Source organism: Mus pahari, chromosome X, assembly GCF_900095145.1.
Source record: "Mus pahari chromosome X, PAHARI_EIJ_v1.1, whole genome shotgun sequence".
Lineage (NCBI taxonomy): Eukaryota > Metazoa > Chordata > Mammalia > Rodentia > Muridae > Mus > Mus pahari.
This window is the reverse complement of record NC_034613.1, coordinates 142199028-142214371: the sequence shown is the minus strand read 5'-3', so window position 1 is coordinate 142214371 and position 15344 is coordinate 142199028. Positions and strand designations below refer to the sequence as shown.

At 40.3% G+C, this 15344-nt stretch overlaps 1 protein-coding gene across 1 annotated transcript in view; it reads right to left on the bottom strand.

Moving 5' to 3' along the window:
• Ace2 (angiotensin I converting enzyme 2) overlaps positions 1-13896 on the bottom strand; it is a 49572-nt gene extending 35676 nt beyond the window's left edge. The window contains exons 1-3 of the mRNA XM_021188276.2: positions 13670-13896; positions 12407-12695; positions 73-231 (exon numbers count right to left, since the gene is read on the bottom strand). Of these exons, the coding sequence (XP_021043935.1) occupies positions 73-231; positions 12407-12592 (345 nt within the window). The 5' untranslated portion in view covers positions 12593-12695; positions 13670-13896. The remainder of the gene's footprint in view (positions 1-72; positions 232-12406; positions 12696-13669) is intronic.
• Positions 13897-15344: the final 1448 nt, after the last annotated feature.

The following is a 15344-nucleotide window of genomic DNA, read 5'->3' as shown; positions in this document are numbered from 1 at the left end:
GGGATATGAATGTGTATTACTTCTCAAACCTTTCAACTCTTGAGATCAGGCCCAAAGTGTTTACAAACACACCTGTTTGTTCTTGTCTGCTGAGAGTGCTGAAGACCCACTCTGCTGAAGAGCCTGCAGTTGACGCTTGATGACTGGATTTTGGATTTCTTGTAGTGAAAAATTCTGGGCTGTCTTAGACTGTTCTTCATAAAAGGCAGACCATTTGGCCGCAGCCTCATTCTGAAAAATAAATAAAATAAATTGAAGTTGGACAGAAGATATAGTCCAAAGAACATCTGGTGAAACATCTACTACTTCCTGCATGGCTTAGTCCTTTACTTTGCTGAGGGTCAAGGTTTAGGTTAAAAGTAACCAGGCCACTCTTGGGCCACTTTCTTTCTGGCCCAGTGCCTAGTTTTCCCAAGGGTCCTGTCCCAAGAACTGGAAGTAAATTCTCACAGATAATTCACACTGTGAGGCCCTGGAACTTATGGCCTCAGTGCTGTGACGTGGGTAAGTTGGCTAAAGATTCAGGGATGAGTGGCCTAAAAGGAGTACCTTGCAGATGTCAGAGTTGACAGACACAATGGGAATACCGTCCCTTGTGACCATCGGAGCCATGAGAAATGAGAACCAGATCAAAGAAAGCTCCTGGGTGCCATGGTTTAGGGCAGAAATTTTGGCCATAAAGTGTGATCTCAAAGGAAGGCTTCCTGGAACCAGGCCACTTGGTAGAGTGATGATTTTTTGACAGCCACAGAAGTCGACAAACAGGTGATGATGCTACACACAGGTGATGATGCTGGGATACACCTGCCTCCCTGCAGCCCCATATTGATAATAAATAGAAGGAAGGACTTCTCCTGGCTTTTCTAGAACAGTCTTCTCTCAATGCACAACTTCGCCTCCACGTCCCCAACAGTAAAAGGAACAACTGTACATCATATTGTTTGGGGGCCATACAACAGAGGTGGCATGTGAGCTCTACTCCTGGACTCAGACACTTCTGACTAGCTGTATGATTTTGGACACATAATCTTTCCTAGCTGTGGTTCTGTTACAAGATTAAACAATCCTAACAATGTGACTTGTGACTATAGAATTGTCATAAGGATTAGGACATGTACCAAACAGTGAAGTGCTCACCAGCAGACCTGACGCATCCTAAGTACTCCATAAATGCCATTTTATTGCATAGAGAGAAAAAAATGTTTGTTATTAAGTTGCTCAGAATTTTATCAAAGGAGTAAGATACATGTCTGGAATTCTTCTTTCCCAATGCAACACAAATATATAATAACATAGGTACCACAAATGAGTCAATAAGTTTCCATACTAAGAAAGTAAAAAATCCAATAGGGGTCCAAATGTGTTCAAGTGTTCATAGAGGAGATAAGACTAAAGTAATCTTGAAGGAGATAGGAGTTGGGGTAACTATAGAATGCTTTGAAAAACAATTTGCCTCCTTTGAGCTTTAAACAACCCCATGTGGTGGAAAATCACTGTGTCACCATTTTTATGTATTAACCAAGAGGCTTAGCAAGGTAGTGGACCTGATAGCCAACCCAGCACTCTATCCTAGAACCTATGGTAGATAGATACTGTGATGGCTTACAGGATGCCGACCTGCTAATAGTCAAACCCTTGTGTGATATCTTCTTCAGTGAGACTAGACTTGTGATGTGCTTCTAACCAATCACATGGAACAAAAGGAGCAAGATGTGTAGATTCACATTATGTAAGACTCATTTTTACCTTGTTAGCAGGCCCTCTCTTTTGTGGACTATAATGCAGCAAGATACCAAGTTAGAAACCACACAATTCATGAGTCTAATAATCGCCTATGATAATTGTAGTACACGCAATTTAAGCTTATTCCTGACTAGCTTACAAATAAATGAGACTCAGACTATGGTTTTTTTATTTGGCTTCAACAATTATCCTGTGGATAGGGCTACATGGCAAGAAATTGAGGCTAGCCACTGACTAATATGCTGCAATAAACCAAGCACCTCAATTTGGCAGTGTACAAAGATCTCAATGTTAACCCTGACCACACCTGACTTAGCAGTGAGATTGGACCCATTACTAATCAAGCCTCAGATGAGAACACAGCTCTAGATAGCATCTTCAGTGAATCCTGATGAGATCTAGAAACAGGAGAAGCATGCCTGGACCCCTGGCCTGCAGAAACTGTGGAACAAATGTTTATAGGCCGTGTGTGTGTGTGTGTGTGTGTGTGTGTGTGTGTGTGTGTGTGTGTTGTGGTGCGTGTGTTATACATTATGAGATTTAAAATTACTTGACCTTGACTAGCATTTTGCTTCCTGAATAATGCTCTTTCCCCAAGCTATTATTTTGTATGCATTTTACAGTTTATTCCATATCCTCAAGGCTCCCAAGCCTAAATAAAATAGTCTAGCTGTTACACAGAGATACAAAGCTAGTTTATATACTCCCAATTCATATATGCCTAGACACTGGCTGGTGGCTACATGTGAATTACGGAGCTGGCTGATGTATGAAGTAAAGCTTAGGCAGTAGCTTAGATAGCTCCTCGTCTTAAAGGAGCAAGCTCAGATGAAGTAAGTAGCTTTCCACACTCCCTTTGTGCAAAGGCAGACAAGAAGCAACTAAAACAGCCATTTTTTTTTTTACAGCCATCCATAGAGGTTTGGGGACAAGACACATATTTTTTAGAACAACCAAGAAGACATTCACTTTCTGACTTCCATCTATAACTGCAGAGAATACTGTATTGTCCACCCCACGAGACTTCCTGGCAAATCCAAGTACTATAAGTATAAACTAGTAAATTCTACTTTTAAATGTTCAAAAACAAAATTCTAACTATGTGTGTAATGTACGTCTAGTAATTTCTTTATGGTCTTAAACGTCTTCATGAGAGCTTTGTCTTAGACCTTAGGTCTAGTGGTCCCTACCCAAATTGTGGTTATTTTATTTAAACAATAATTTTGATAAATACACATGTTTTCTTTTGTGTAGACCTAGATCTATCTATCTGTGTGTGTTTATCTGTCTCTATCTATTTCTCTATCTCTTTAACTGTCTCTCTGTCTCTGTCTGTCTCTGTCTCTCTGTCTCTCTGTGTATGTTTGTGAAAACTAAAAAGGGGAATCATGACAGAGGAAAAACCATTTTAAGAGAGGACAAAAGGGGAAAGAGAAAAAGAGAAAGGGTATGACACAAAGGCAAAAGGCTACGGGGTGGGGGATAAGACAGACACTAGCAAGAAGGAGCAGAAGAACAGGTAAGAGAGTGGGCGCTGATTATGAACCAAGGATACATGAAAACACTACAATGACTCTCCTTACTTTGCATGTTATCGTTTAAAAATTTAAAAGATAGTGAAGGAAAAAAAAACACTATATTCTGGAGTGATGAAAAACAAATCTAGCTATCCATGTCATTAACATAATTATATAGAATTAGTGCTATATAAACTTCTTATTTCCTAGGCAACGCTTTATGACCTATATTTATTTCTTTTCAAAATTATAAATCAGGGCTTCTTCCTTTAATCAGGACTGATAAATTATAACCCTTGGGCCAAGCTGAGATATCACCTGCTCTTTCTTAAACTCAGTTTTATTGGTCAGCCACTCATCCATTTATACCACACTGTTTATGGCTGCTTCTGTCACACAACTGCAGAGCTCCATAGTTCTGAAGAAATCATGAGACCTTTGAAGGCAAGAAGACCCACTGCTCAACACTTAACTAAAAAGATTGTTGATCCCTGCTTTTGATAGATAACTATCATACTTTTTAATGCCTGTGAAGTATTTATATGCTAAAATTTGCAACTATTCCATTGAAAACACATTGGCCAAAAAGTGAGTGCCAGTTCTCCTTCTGATAATTTTGCTTGAGATATAAAGTGCTGGCACTTTATTTTCTCTTTTTCTAGAGCTCATCATCCATTGAATGAAGCTAAACCATCTGCAACCTCCTAGCCCTAAGCCTGTGGCAATCCTCTGAAGACAGAAAAAGTAAAGCTGCAAGAACCTGAGCATCCATCTGACGTTACATTCATACCACCTCCCAGATACGACCCTCAAGGCTGCATGATGCTCAGAGGACAAAGCTGGCTTGATCACTTTTTCAACACATCCAGAGATTTTTCAATCGAAAAAGAAATTTAGTCTATTCAATGAAGTACATAACACAAGTTATATGAATCCTGTCACTCCATCCTAGAACTCCAAAACCTTTCTATAGTTTGCATGAGAGCATTGACATTTTAGGCTTTTCAACTTCTGAAAGCATTTTTATTTTTTTTTCCTCTCTCTTATCTTCTGGGAAAAAATACTCAGCCCTGAACTCTGGTATCTTTGTACCATGGTGACGCTCCCCTACTCGTGTTCTCAGATAAGGGTGTTACACATGTCGTGAAGCCTGGTGTGGAACCATTAGAGTCAGGGGTCAACATTCTTTTTTGGAGGGAGGCTAGCAGCTCATTTAGCATGATCAGGTCCTGAGTTCCCCTGGGGCAGGAATAGGAAAGGGTATTGGGTATGGCCAGATACTCTAAAGGACCCAGCAGAAACGCTGAAGGCCCCCAGAGATCACCAAGAGAATACACACCGGCTTCCTACTCTCTCTAAACAACTTCTGATTTAAATAATATAGTTACAAGACAATCTTCAAAATGCTTTTCAGGGACATGGACAGGAGGGAGGGGGTGGTTGCCATAGTTATTGCTAAATACTGGGATCCTCTTGCTCTCTCTAGGATTCAAACGATCCAGAGACATTCTGTGCTGCTGGAGAGCTGCTGACTGAAGTTGTTGCTAGGGAGTCCCGATTTTTCCCTAAAACATCTTTGTGTGTGGGAAATAAAAATAAAAAAGATTTTAAGGGCCCAGGATATGGCTTAGAAAGCAAAGTGCTTGCCGTGCAAGCATCAGGACCTGACTGTAATCCCCAGAACCCACATTAAAAAGTCAGGCATACAGAGGTGGGTGCTCGCAGCCAGCCATTGGACTGAGCACAGGGACCCCTATGGAGGAGTTAGAGAAAGGACTGAAGGAACTGAGAGGGTTTGCAGCCCCATAGGAAGAACAACATTATCAACCAACCAGGCTCCCCAGAGCTTCCAGGGACTAAACCACCAACCAAACAGTACACATGGAAGGACCAATGGTTCTGGCCACATATGTAGCAGAGGATGGCCTTGTTGGACATCAGTGGGAGGAAAGGCCCTTGGGCCTGAGGGTACTCGATGCCCCAGAGTAGGGGAATGCCAGGACAGGAAGGCAGGAGTGGTTGAATGGGTGGAGGAGTACCCTCATAGAGGCAGGTGTAGGGGGAATGGGATAGGGGGTTCCGAAGGGGAGACCTGGAAAGGGAATAACATTTGAATGTAAATAAAGAAAAATATCCAATAAAGGGGTGGGGGGAGTCAGGCATAGTGGGACTCATCTGTAATTTCAGAACAGGGGAGATGGAGCCAGGAAGATCTTTGGGCTTTTTGGTCAATTAGTCTAATCAAATAGTGAGTTCTAGGTTCAGCAGAAGACGCTGTCTCAAAAATAAGGTGGCTAGACCCTGGGCAATGATACCCAGGGTTAATCTCTGGGCACACAGACACACAGTCACACACACACACACACACACACACACACACACACAAGCATGCGCACACTCATAACTATGCTTGTGTCCTTGAGGAAGATTTACAAAGAATCTCATTTCAAATATCAAAAACCACCATAAACTACAAAGAACTGGTAATGCCTTCAAAAAAGGAAGAGTAGTGCCATTTTCCTGAGACATCTATTAGACTTGAACTGCTGGAAACTCAGTCTACATTTCTTGTGAAGGTTTGCTGTGCAGCCTATTACATGAGTTTGTAAGGAATTTTCACTGAATTTCTGAGCTACTTGCAAACCTCTTTTGTTTTTGTTTTTTAAACCAAAAGCTTTTACATATCAACTGCTGAACTAACCTATAGTTCAGCATGTGTACTGTTTTCTACTTCCATCTATACCTTTAGAGGCATAGATGAAAATAGAAAAATCGTCTTTTCTTGGAAACATTTCCAATTGTGCAGATAGTGATGAAGTTTTCAGCTAGAGAAGTTAAGTGATAGTGAGCTGAATTATAGCTAACATATGTGTGTTATGCTTTGTGAATCAATTATTGTCCTGATTAGATTTTTGTCAACTTGATAGAAGCTAGGGCCATCTAGGAGGAAGATCAACTGAGTAAATGTCTCCATCAGACTGGCGTATAGTCAAGTCTGTGGGTGCTGTTGTCCTGTCTCTGGGTAGGTGGTCTTGGGGTGTCTAAGAAAGCAACCTTAGCAAGTCACCAGGAGCAAGCCAGTAAACAGCATTTCTCATGACTTCTGCTTCAGTTCCTGTTTCCAGCTTCCTGCCTTGAGTTTCCCTGCCCTGACTTCCCTCAGTGATGGACTGTTACCCAAACAAGATGAAATAAACCCTTTCCCCCCAAGTTGATTTTGGTCAGTGTTTTATCATAGCCAGAGAATCTAAGATACTCAGAGACCCAGCGTCCCAGTTTGGTTATTCTCCAGTGACTCCCATTGGAATTATAGATGAACTTTTTTTTTTAAACCAGTTTTCATCCGAATTCATTGGAGCATAAAGTGATCCTAGATTTTATTTCTTGGCCAGAAATAATATAATCTCAAAAGTCTCATAAGAAGACAAGAGGTTAGCTGGAGTTAGCCACAAACGCCACCATGGCAGAGAAAAGTGGGGAGCTTTAAAAGCTGCTTTGAGCCAAGGTTTTTTTTTTTTCTTATCCCTGTTTCCTGGTTTCTGCCTCCCTTTGGGTAAGCACCTTTTAGGACATCATATGGAAAAGGATTGCGGCTTTCTTTTATTTTCAGGCATGCTCTCACAACTTTAAGTAGCACCATACTATGCCAGATCTGTAGGCTGGCAACCCCAACATCCTGACTCCTGGATGTTACCTCAAGAGACAATACAAAAATAGCAGGTTGCCCTCAGTAATGTCACCATGATAGGGCATGAACACAGAAATGTCATACAGTCTAATTTCCTGTCCTGTATCAATTATCTATTACAATAATAATACTATCGAAGAAATAACAAAAAGCGTCAATAGCATGAGTGTTTGTTGTTTATGTGCCTAAAATAACTTGCAGTTGGCAGACACCTCTGTTGATCTTGGCTGCATTTGCATGTAACTCTGGAAGTTGGCTTCTGCTTGGGCAACTACTCCAAGTCTCTCTCGTGCTCGCTCGCTTACAGTTGGCTAGTCTGAGCAGGTTGTCTTGGCAAATCCCTAAGTGTGAAGGATGAGCCCCATTGTTCAAGCCCACTAAGTCAGTTTTCAGCAGCCTTGCTTCACAGAAATCAGGACAAATAATCAAGGACACACTCCCAGAACCTGCACTGGGATGGCACTGCACGGTGACGTGACCTTAAATATCATTCTGGGAAAGGATGAAGACTCCAGTCCATCAGTGCAATTGACCATACTTCCTTAGCCCACGGTAGGGTGGCAAGCCACATGTTTGGTTAAATGCTTTGAAAGCCTACTTGGAATTGTCAATGTCTCACATTTTTTAGATTAAAGTTTTACAGGTCTTATCAGCTTCACCACCTGCGGTGCAAAGAGTGCTTCCCTCTATTTACTCTGAATTTATCTCTGCTGTGCTTTTGGCTGTATTGCCTTTCAGGTGGAAAAAGACTGAGCCAACCCAACTGTCAACATCCTCTCCTTTCTTGTTCCAGGTCACACTTTTCCCAGCCCTCTCTGACCCCCTTAACTCATTCTGACTATTCGTTGGGGGGGGGGTGTCAGGGGACAGGAAGCAAGAATCCATTTCTGGTTGTTATTTTCTCTTCTTTTCTTCTTTACATCTTTACTCCAGCATTATGTTTCTTAAGGCTTAGAATGATGTTCTCATTTTACCATCCAGAACTGTCTGAACAATGGTAATCACTGTCATCAGAAAAATGTATTTAGGTCATCTCTTCAGGAGACAATCCAAACTGACGTCTAGGCTCTCTTCTGATCAGAAACGATTTCCTGTGGTTCAGTTGCTCCCTAGAAGAGCTAACTTATACACAATTTGTATTTTCCAGGCTAATTTCAATTTGTCTTTCCATAATATATCACAACTTTTGGTGGTAAATGTTTCTGTTACAGTTAGGATTAGTCTTATCAAATACTTGCCTATGTGCTAGTGATCTTCTAAAAACTTTCTTTGGGCATTTTGTAAGTATTTATTTCATGGGAGAACTTTTTTCAAAACTTGAATAACCTCCCTGAAGCAATAAATGCATCATGAAACTAAGATCAGAAAAACCTAACGACTTCAAATGCATCAGTGGCAATTGCAAGTCTTTCACTTGTTTTCAGTTAAGGGCCAGTTAATGCTGAGCACATATTAAACTCTGGGAATTCCAGAACTATTTCTTTTATCTACTCAAGAAGTTCATTTTCCATTAACTCCTGAAAAGATAAACTGGATCCTCAGATAATCTCATTCAAGCAAACTCACAGTCTAGTCAGTGCATATCTAAGAACAAGTGTTGATCCACAATAAAACTGAGTAAGGTCACTATAATGCAAATTTATGGGGACACATTCTCCCCTTTGCCCAGTAAAGGCTTACTGTGAAAATATACAGACAAAGGTTGATACTTCTTAATTCTTGACCCTGAATTCTCCACTGACAAGGCCAAGAGGCAGGCAAAGGAAGGAACACGATGGCTTTTTCCCAGAAACCTACTTCCCAGCAGCTGTTCTGTGAATATCAGAAGAGCTTGAGAGCTTCCTTCAAATCTGACCTGGGGGGGGGTCCTGTATTAAAAAGCACCTTGGCTCAGCACAGAGCTCAATGCTGAGCACTTACCTGGCACTCTCAAGGTTCTGGGTTACATCCCTGTATCACACACCAAAAAAGTCTAAAAATAAAAACTCCATACTCGAGACACCAGTGAGACAGTTGGATTTTCGAAATGTAAACCCACTGAATAATATTTTTGATGAAGGTCAAACTAATGCCAGGTACAGTATCCAATTACACACACACACACACACACACACACACACACACACAGTATTTTCTAAATCCAGCATTTCCTTATAGTACATACTATACTATTAATATTGTGATCATAATTTTATTCAGTTTACATCTGAACTAAATGGGTCTGAAGGAAGTTATAAGCAAGCTCACACTTGCTCAAGTACATGGGAACAAATGCAGAGACCTGCAGCCAGACAGTGTGCAGAGTGAGAGACCTTGGAACACTCAGCCCTAATTGAGCTATCTCCATTAAACCCCTCCCCTCAGAGCCCAGGGAACCCTGTGGGAGAGGATGCAGAAAGAGTAAGAGCCAGAGAGGGTGGAAGACACCAAGGAAATGAGGCCCAATGAATCAACACAAGCAAAGCTCACATGAACTCACAGAGACTGAGGCATCATGCACAGGGCCTGCACAGGTCTGCACCAGACAGGGTCCTAGAGATGAAAGAAGTGGACGCATGCCCCTGTCCCTAACCTAGCAGTATCTTCAATTGATAACCAGTTGCAAATGAAAATTTACTTTCCTCCAAAGGAGTCATACTGGGGAAATAAACTACTCTTAAGGGTAGGCTGCACATTCAGCAGTAGATGGTCAAGAAGGAAAAAAAAAAAAAAAAAAAAAAAAAAGAAAAAAAAAGAAAGAAACCTCTACAGCATCTTTGCAGGGATAACATTTGTGTTTTGTTTTGCTTGTTTGTTTGCATTTTAATTTCATTTTATTTTTTATTTTATATACATCCTCCTCCCTCCAAAGGCCGTTTCTGTTTATATTTACAGCTTCAAGGTTAGTGTCTTTATGAGATTGCTGAGTGTATGAATGACTGACTCTCTGCCGCTATATCTGGGTTTTGTCCTTTTTCTTGGGTTCTTTCTTTTCTTTGTTTTGTCCTAATCTGATATGTTAGCTTTTGTTCTATCTTATTACATTTCATTTTATTATTATCTTTTAGAAGTTTGTTTGTTTTCTAATGAGAGACAGAAAGGGGGTGGATCCGGATGAGGGAAAGAATGGGGAGGAACTGGGAGAAGTGGAGGGCAAACTGCAATCAGGATATAGTATGTGAGACATATATATATGTGTGTGTGTGTGTGTGTGTGTGTGTGTGTGTGTGTCAATAAGACACTTAATCAAGACCTTCAGCTTCTAACATTCAAAGGAGGGTCTAAACCCAGGTTGTTTTTCCCAACTTTGTACTTACTATGTGATGGTCATATTCCATGTCAATTCCTTGCCCTTATAGCACAGCATATCTCAGTAATCTCCTCTAATGCCTGTCCACTGCCTAGCATCTAAGAGAATTGCAACACATAAAACTAGGAGAGAATGGGAAGAGGGACCATTTCCCTCCCTCACAAGTGTCTCCCTCTTTAGGCAAACCCACACCAGTTCACCTAAGCGCTTTAGTGTGCCATTTATCACTCTGGTGAAGGGGTTATGGAGGCCTTTGTCATTTTTCTTTCACTTAAATGTTCTTTTTTTTTTTTTTTCACTTTAAAGGATGCACACTTTTCTCCGGTTTAAAACAGCTGATCATTCATATTCTTCCATTTCTAGTTCTTGCTCTAATCAACCTGTATAATTAAAAATGATAACATTCTTCTTCTTCTTCTTTTTTTTTTTTTTTGCACTAAGCCAAACCCCAACACCATAATAATCTCAGAGATGGTTTCAGCAAACAGCATTACATCTCACTCTATAATAGGACTTCTGCATATGTAGGCCCTTTAAAGAGCTATTATGTACCTTTTCAAAAACCCTAACTCCTTCCAACACTAATAACAATGGTATCTTCATTTTCTCCTAAGCCCATAAGCATCACACATTCTTCTGGTATCTTTGTATACCCGATGAAGCATGTGTGAGTATTATTATTTTAGTTTAGTTTTGTTTTGTTTTTTTCGAGACAGGGTTTCTCTGTGTAGCCGTGAGTATTATTTTTTAAACTAAGACTGGGGTAGAAAGATGGCTCAATGGTTAAGGATATGTACTTCCGTTGCAGAGGTTGCAAGTTGCCAGCATCTAGGTCTGGTGGCACACAATAGCCTGCAGCAACACTCCTGGGATTTTCAATATCTCTGACCTCCATGGGCATCTATACTTATATTCGGGTGCACACACACATGAGCACACACACACATACACATAGTTTTTAAAAATTAAAATACATCTTAAAACAAAAAGTAACTAAGACCCAGACTGTTCATTTAATGAATTCAAGTTTACCCAGCTAAAAAGTGGTACAGCCAGCATCTGGATGTCAGTAGGTTAGCTCCAGTTTAGCTGGCTTTCAAGTATGATATTAGTCTCACCGTGAACCATTCAGCTGAGAAAATCTACAGTACATGTTGGTGATCTCCAACAGAAATCAAATAAAAACTGAGGGAAAAAAAACAGTTACACTAAAAACAACACGAGTAAGACCAAACTGTTAGAGCAGATAAAAGCAACTCGTTTGGCAAATACATTGTCAAAATCTCTGTGGTTTCTTAAACTTTAGAAAACTGGGAGAGGGCGCAGGATTTCAAAGGAGACAGGCGTCTTCAGACCCACTCTGTTCTATGAATGGCAATAATTTAAACACAGAGCACCCTGATCATTTAAAAGATAGGAAGTTTCCAAGCTACAGTTTTGAAGGAAAGCATTGCTGGAAGAAAAAAAAAAAAAAAAACGATGCGAGAGTCTTTTCTTAAATAGTTGCTCAATTTTCCACCACTTAGCTATACTTAAAAGGCACTTCAGGATCTGTGAGGAAAAAAAAAGTTCTAAGTCCTTGCACTTGTCAAACAAAATATGCTGCTTTCCCAGAGCACGCTGAGATTTTTTTGGGACTAGTTTAATTATAGCTTTTCTTCTGTGACCTTTGGAAATTCCTCAGAGCTCTGTGTCAATGAAAGAAGGAATTCCCAGGTCCAGTTTCACCTAAGCCATGGTTACCTTAATTACTAAGCTGCTGCCTTCAGTAAACCCCAGTTGCATTTTTCAGTTAATATGTCATTTGTAGTTCTCGGATAGACCTGTTGGCATTATAAACTAAAGAAAATTATTGACTCAATAACGACTTAGAACATTTCCATGAGTGCTTTACATGCCAAGCCTAATGAGAATAGTGATGGTAACTTTATTAAACATTTTCACTCATCTCTGGAATCTGGGCAAAGAATTCATTCATAACAATTTTTCAGATGAACTCTAAGGTCAATTGAATTTAGTCATCTGGGAGACTAAGATCAGAGCTACAGAGGCAGTCACTCATCCTCACACTTTAGAGATCTCTCTGATTTCCTTATCCAGTTTTATAGGCAGTAATTCTAATCTTTAAGAAGCAATCAATAAACCCCTTATGTAGCCTCAAAAACTTACCATCTTTTGGGCATTCTCCTCAGTGATGTTAGTATTATAATTCCAAGAAGCAAGTGAACTTTGATAAGACAGGTCTTCAGCTTCCTGGTTAAACTTGTTTAAAAATGTCTTGGCATTTTCCTCGGTGAGGGACTGAGCAGTAGTAACAGCAACAAGGCTGAGAAGGAGCCAGGAGGAGCGTGACATCTTTCCCCGTGCGCCAAGATCCCATCCACTGAGCAACTCTCCCTAGAGTAAAATCTCTTCATGAGTTTTTCTCTCTCATCAGCCTTTGAACTTGGGTTGGGCACTGAGAAGGGAAGAAAAAAAAGCAGAAGAAGAAACAGAAGAGAACAGTAAACAAGCTGCTGGACCAATATGAAGTTAATCCTGGAGAGGACAGATATGTAAACAGATATTTTAGAATGATTTTTTTTTAAGTAAACTAAATAAAGACATGTTATTCATTAATCCTAGAAAACCTTAGCTTTGCTAACATTTTATGGCCAAATCAAAACTTGGACATTTAGTTAATATGTTCCTTAAAAGCTGTTAAAGATACACTGGGGGAGGGGGATGTACTATGATTTTACTGTAACAGAAAGGGCTAGACTTAGAAATCATGGGACACATATTGGAACTTATAACCTTTTCTGACAATTCTATCAATAAGCTGTCCATCCTCTCTCCCTCTCCTCTCTCTCTTTCTTAGTGTTTTTAGACAGTTTCTTTCTGTAGCCTTGGCTGTCCTGGAACTCCCTCTGTAGACTACGCTAGCCTCAAACTTAAGAGATCTGCTTGCCTCTGCCTCCCGAGTACTGGGATTAAAGGTGTGCACCACAACCACCTGGCTGAATTTTTTTTTTCTTTTAAGAATCTTATAAAAACAAAGGCAAAGGTGCTTATTTGTAAAGGAAGCTGTTAACCAAAGAAGTGAGCTTTTGCAAGGATTCACTTAAAATTAATAGAGAGAATGGGGCTGGGAAGTGGTAGTCCATGCCTTTAATTCCAGCACTCAGGAGACAAAGGAAGGCAGATCTCTGAGTTTGAGGACAGCCTGGTCTACCAATTGAGGACAGCTAGAGCTATACAAAGAAACCCTGTCTCTAAAACTTAAAAATAAATTCATTACTCTGCCCATTTAAGAAATTATAATTATGGAGTTTGATGCTCCCTGTGCAGCTTTGGTAAAGTTTCAAGCTGTCATTTTCTATTTCTCAGGAGACACGCTAAACTCTAGTTCTATGGCTGACTTCATCAGGTGCCTCTTTCCCTTTCACTTACCTGCTTACAACTTAGCTGAGAACTCAAGGAAGTAATAATGACTCCGCATTATGAAATCCAAAGCGCATCCATGTCAAGTCCTTGGCATCTATAGGCATGAGATCGTGGAAATATGAACTCCAAAGAGATTTTAATGGTTATCCCGGTGAAGTTCAGCAGCTGGCTCCGTGTCCTCATTCCCAGAGTGTCAGAGAGGAGCCACTTTAAATGGCAGGGCTCATGGGCCTGCTTGATTATGATTATGAAACCTTCACGCAGAGCAAACATTTCTCCATCCAGAAAAACAAGTCTTCCAGGTTCAGAAGAAATGCTAATAACCAAGCCTGAAAAATAATTCCACTACTTTGCTTTATTCTAAACCTGGGCAGACAATTGTCGAATAAGAAAATGCAGTAATTGCTCAAAGTGCTTTGTGTTGTAACATTTTATTTAAGCATCACAACATACCTGTGGGCAAATATTTACATCCCCTTTTTATGGAGTGTGAAACTGAGCTTAAGTAGCTAAACCTCACTAGACTAATAAGGAGTGGAAGCAGGCCCTGAATCCAGGCTGTCTGGCTCTAAAGTACAGGCTCCTAGCTAAGTTGTATGTTACAGGAGTAGAAGAGCAGGATTGGAATCATACATAGCTAAAGGAGGACTTACTTCCCTAATGAAGATGATGGATTTGGTTCTACAACATAAAATGAGAATCAAGATAAAGCAGGGGAAATTTTTCAATAAATTAAAAAATAATAGCAGGAGAGAAGAGTTGATGCAGATGTGGCAATGATGCTTTTCCAGGCACAGGAATCTGTGATCTCCTTGCTTTTCACGAGCTTGGGGGGGGGGGGGGNCCGGCCGACACCATGGGGCGCAGCACATAAGTCCCTGAACACGAACAATTCATGAGAAAAAGCTGAAAGAAACCTCTAGAAGCTCAGAACACCTCCTGAGTGAACTGCTTGGGGTTAGGACTGAGAATAGAGCAGTTCAAACAGTTTACTGAGAGAAAATGTAGAAGCAAGATACAGAATCCAAGCCAAAAGTAGATAGACCAGAAGACTGAATGAAATAGAGATGAGGCAGGAAAATGGCAGAAACCAAGAAACTTCGAGCAGCAAGGGAAATGGTGAAATTGCATAGAGTTACTACGATACTAGCCTGCAACAGCCAACAGCAAGTACTCACTGAACTGCTGGGATTTTGCTTCACTCTTCATTGAGAAGTTAACGATACCCTGTTCCCTAGAAGTATTACCTTTGAGCCCATTCTGAGAACAGAAAAGACCCTCTAGAGATGGAGAGCATGTGACCCAGGAAAACAACTGGCCTCAAGGAACATATCATCTTTAAGGAAAGGGAGCCAGAAGAAAGGATGAGATGACTAGACAGGCAAGAAAGCTATTCTAACTTTGAAAAACGTTGGAGTTGGGGTGTGTTTGATAAAAAGCAGAGAGTTTGACCTTGATGCTTAACAAAATTGTAAAACATAATTTTTATTATATGACTAGTAAGCAGTTGGAAAATGTCTATCTGGTCCATAAGGGATTTTCTAAGAAGTCAGGTGCTGCCTCCCTGACTACTCCTCTAATGGAAGCATACAATCTATTTTTCATATAAGAAAAATTCCAAAGACATAGCTTCCATCTCAATAAAGGGATATATATATATATATATATATATATATATATA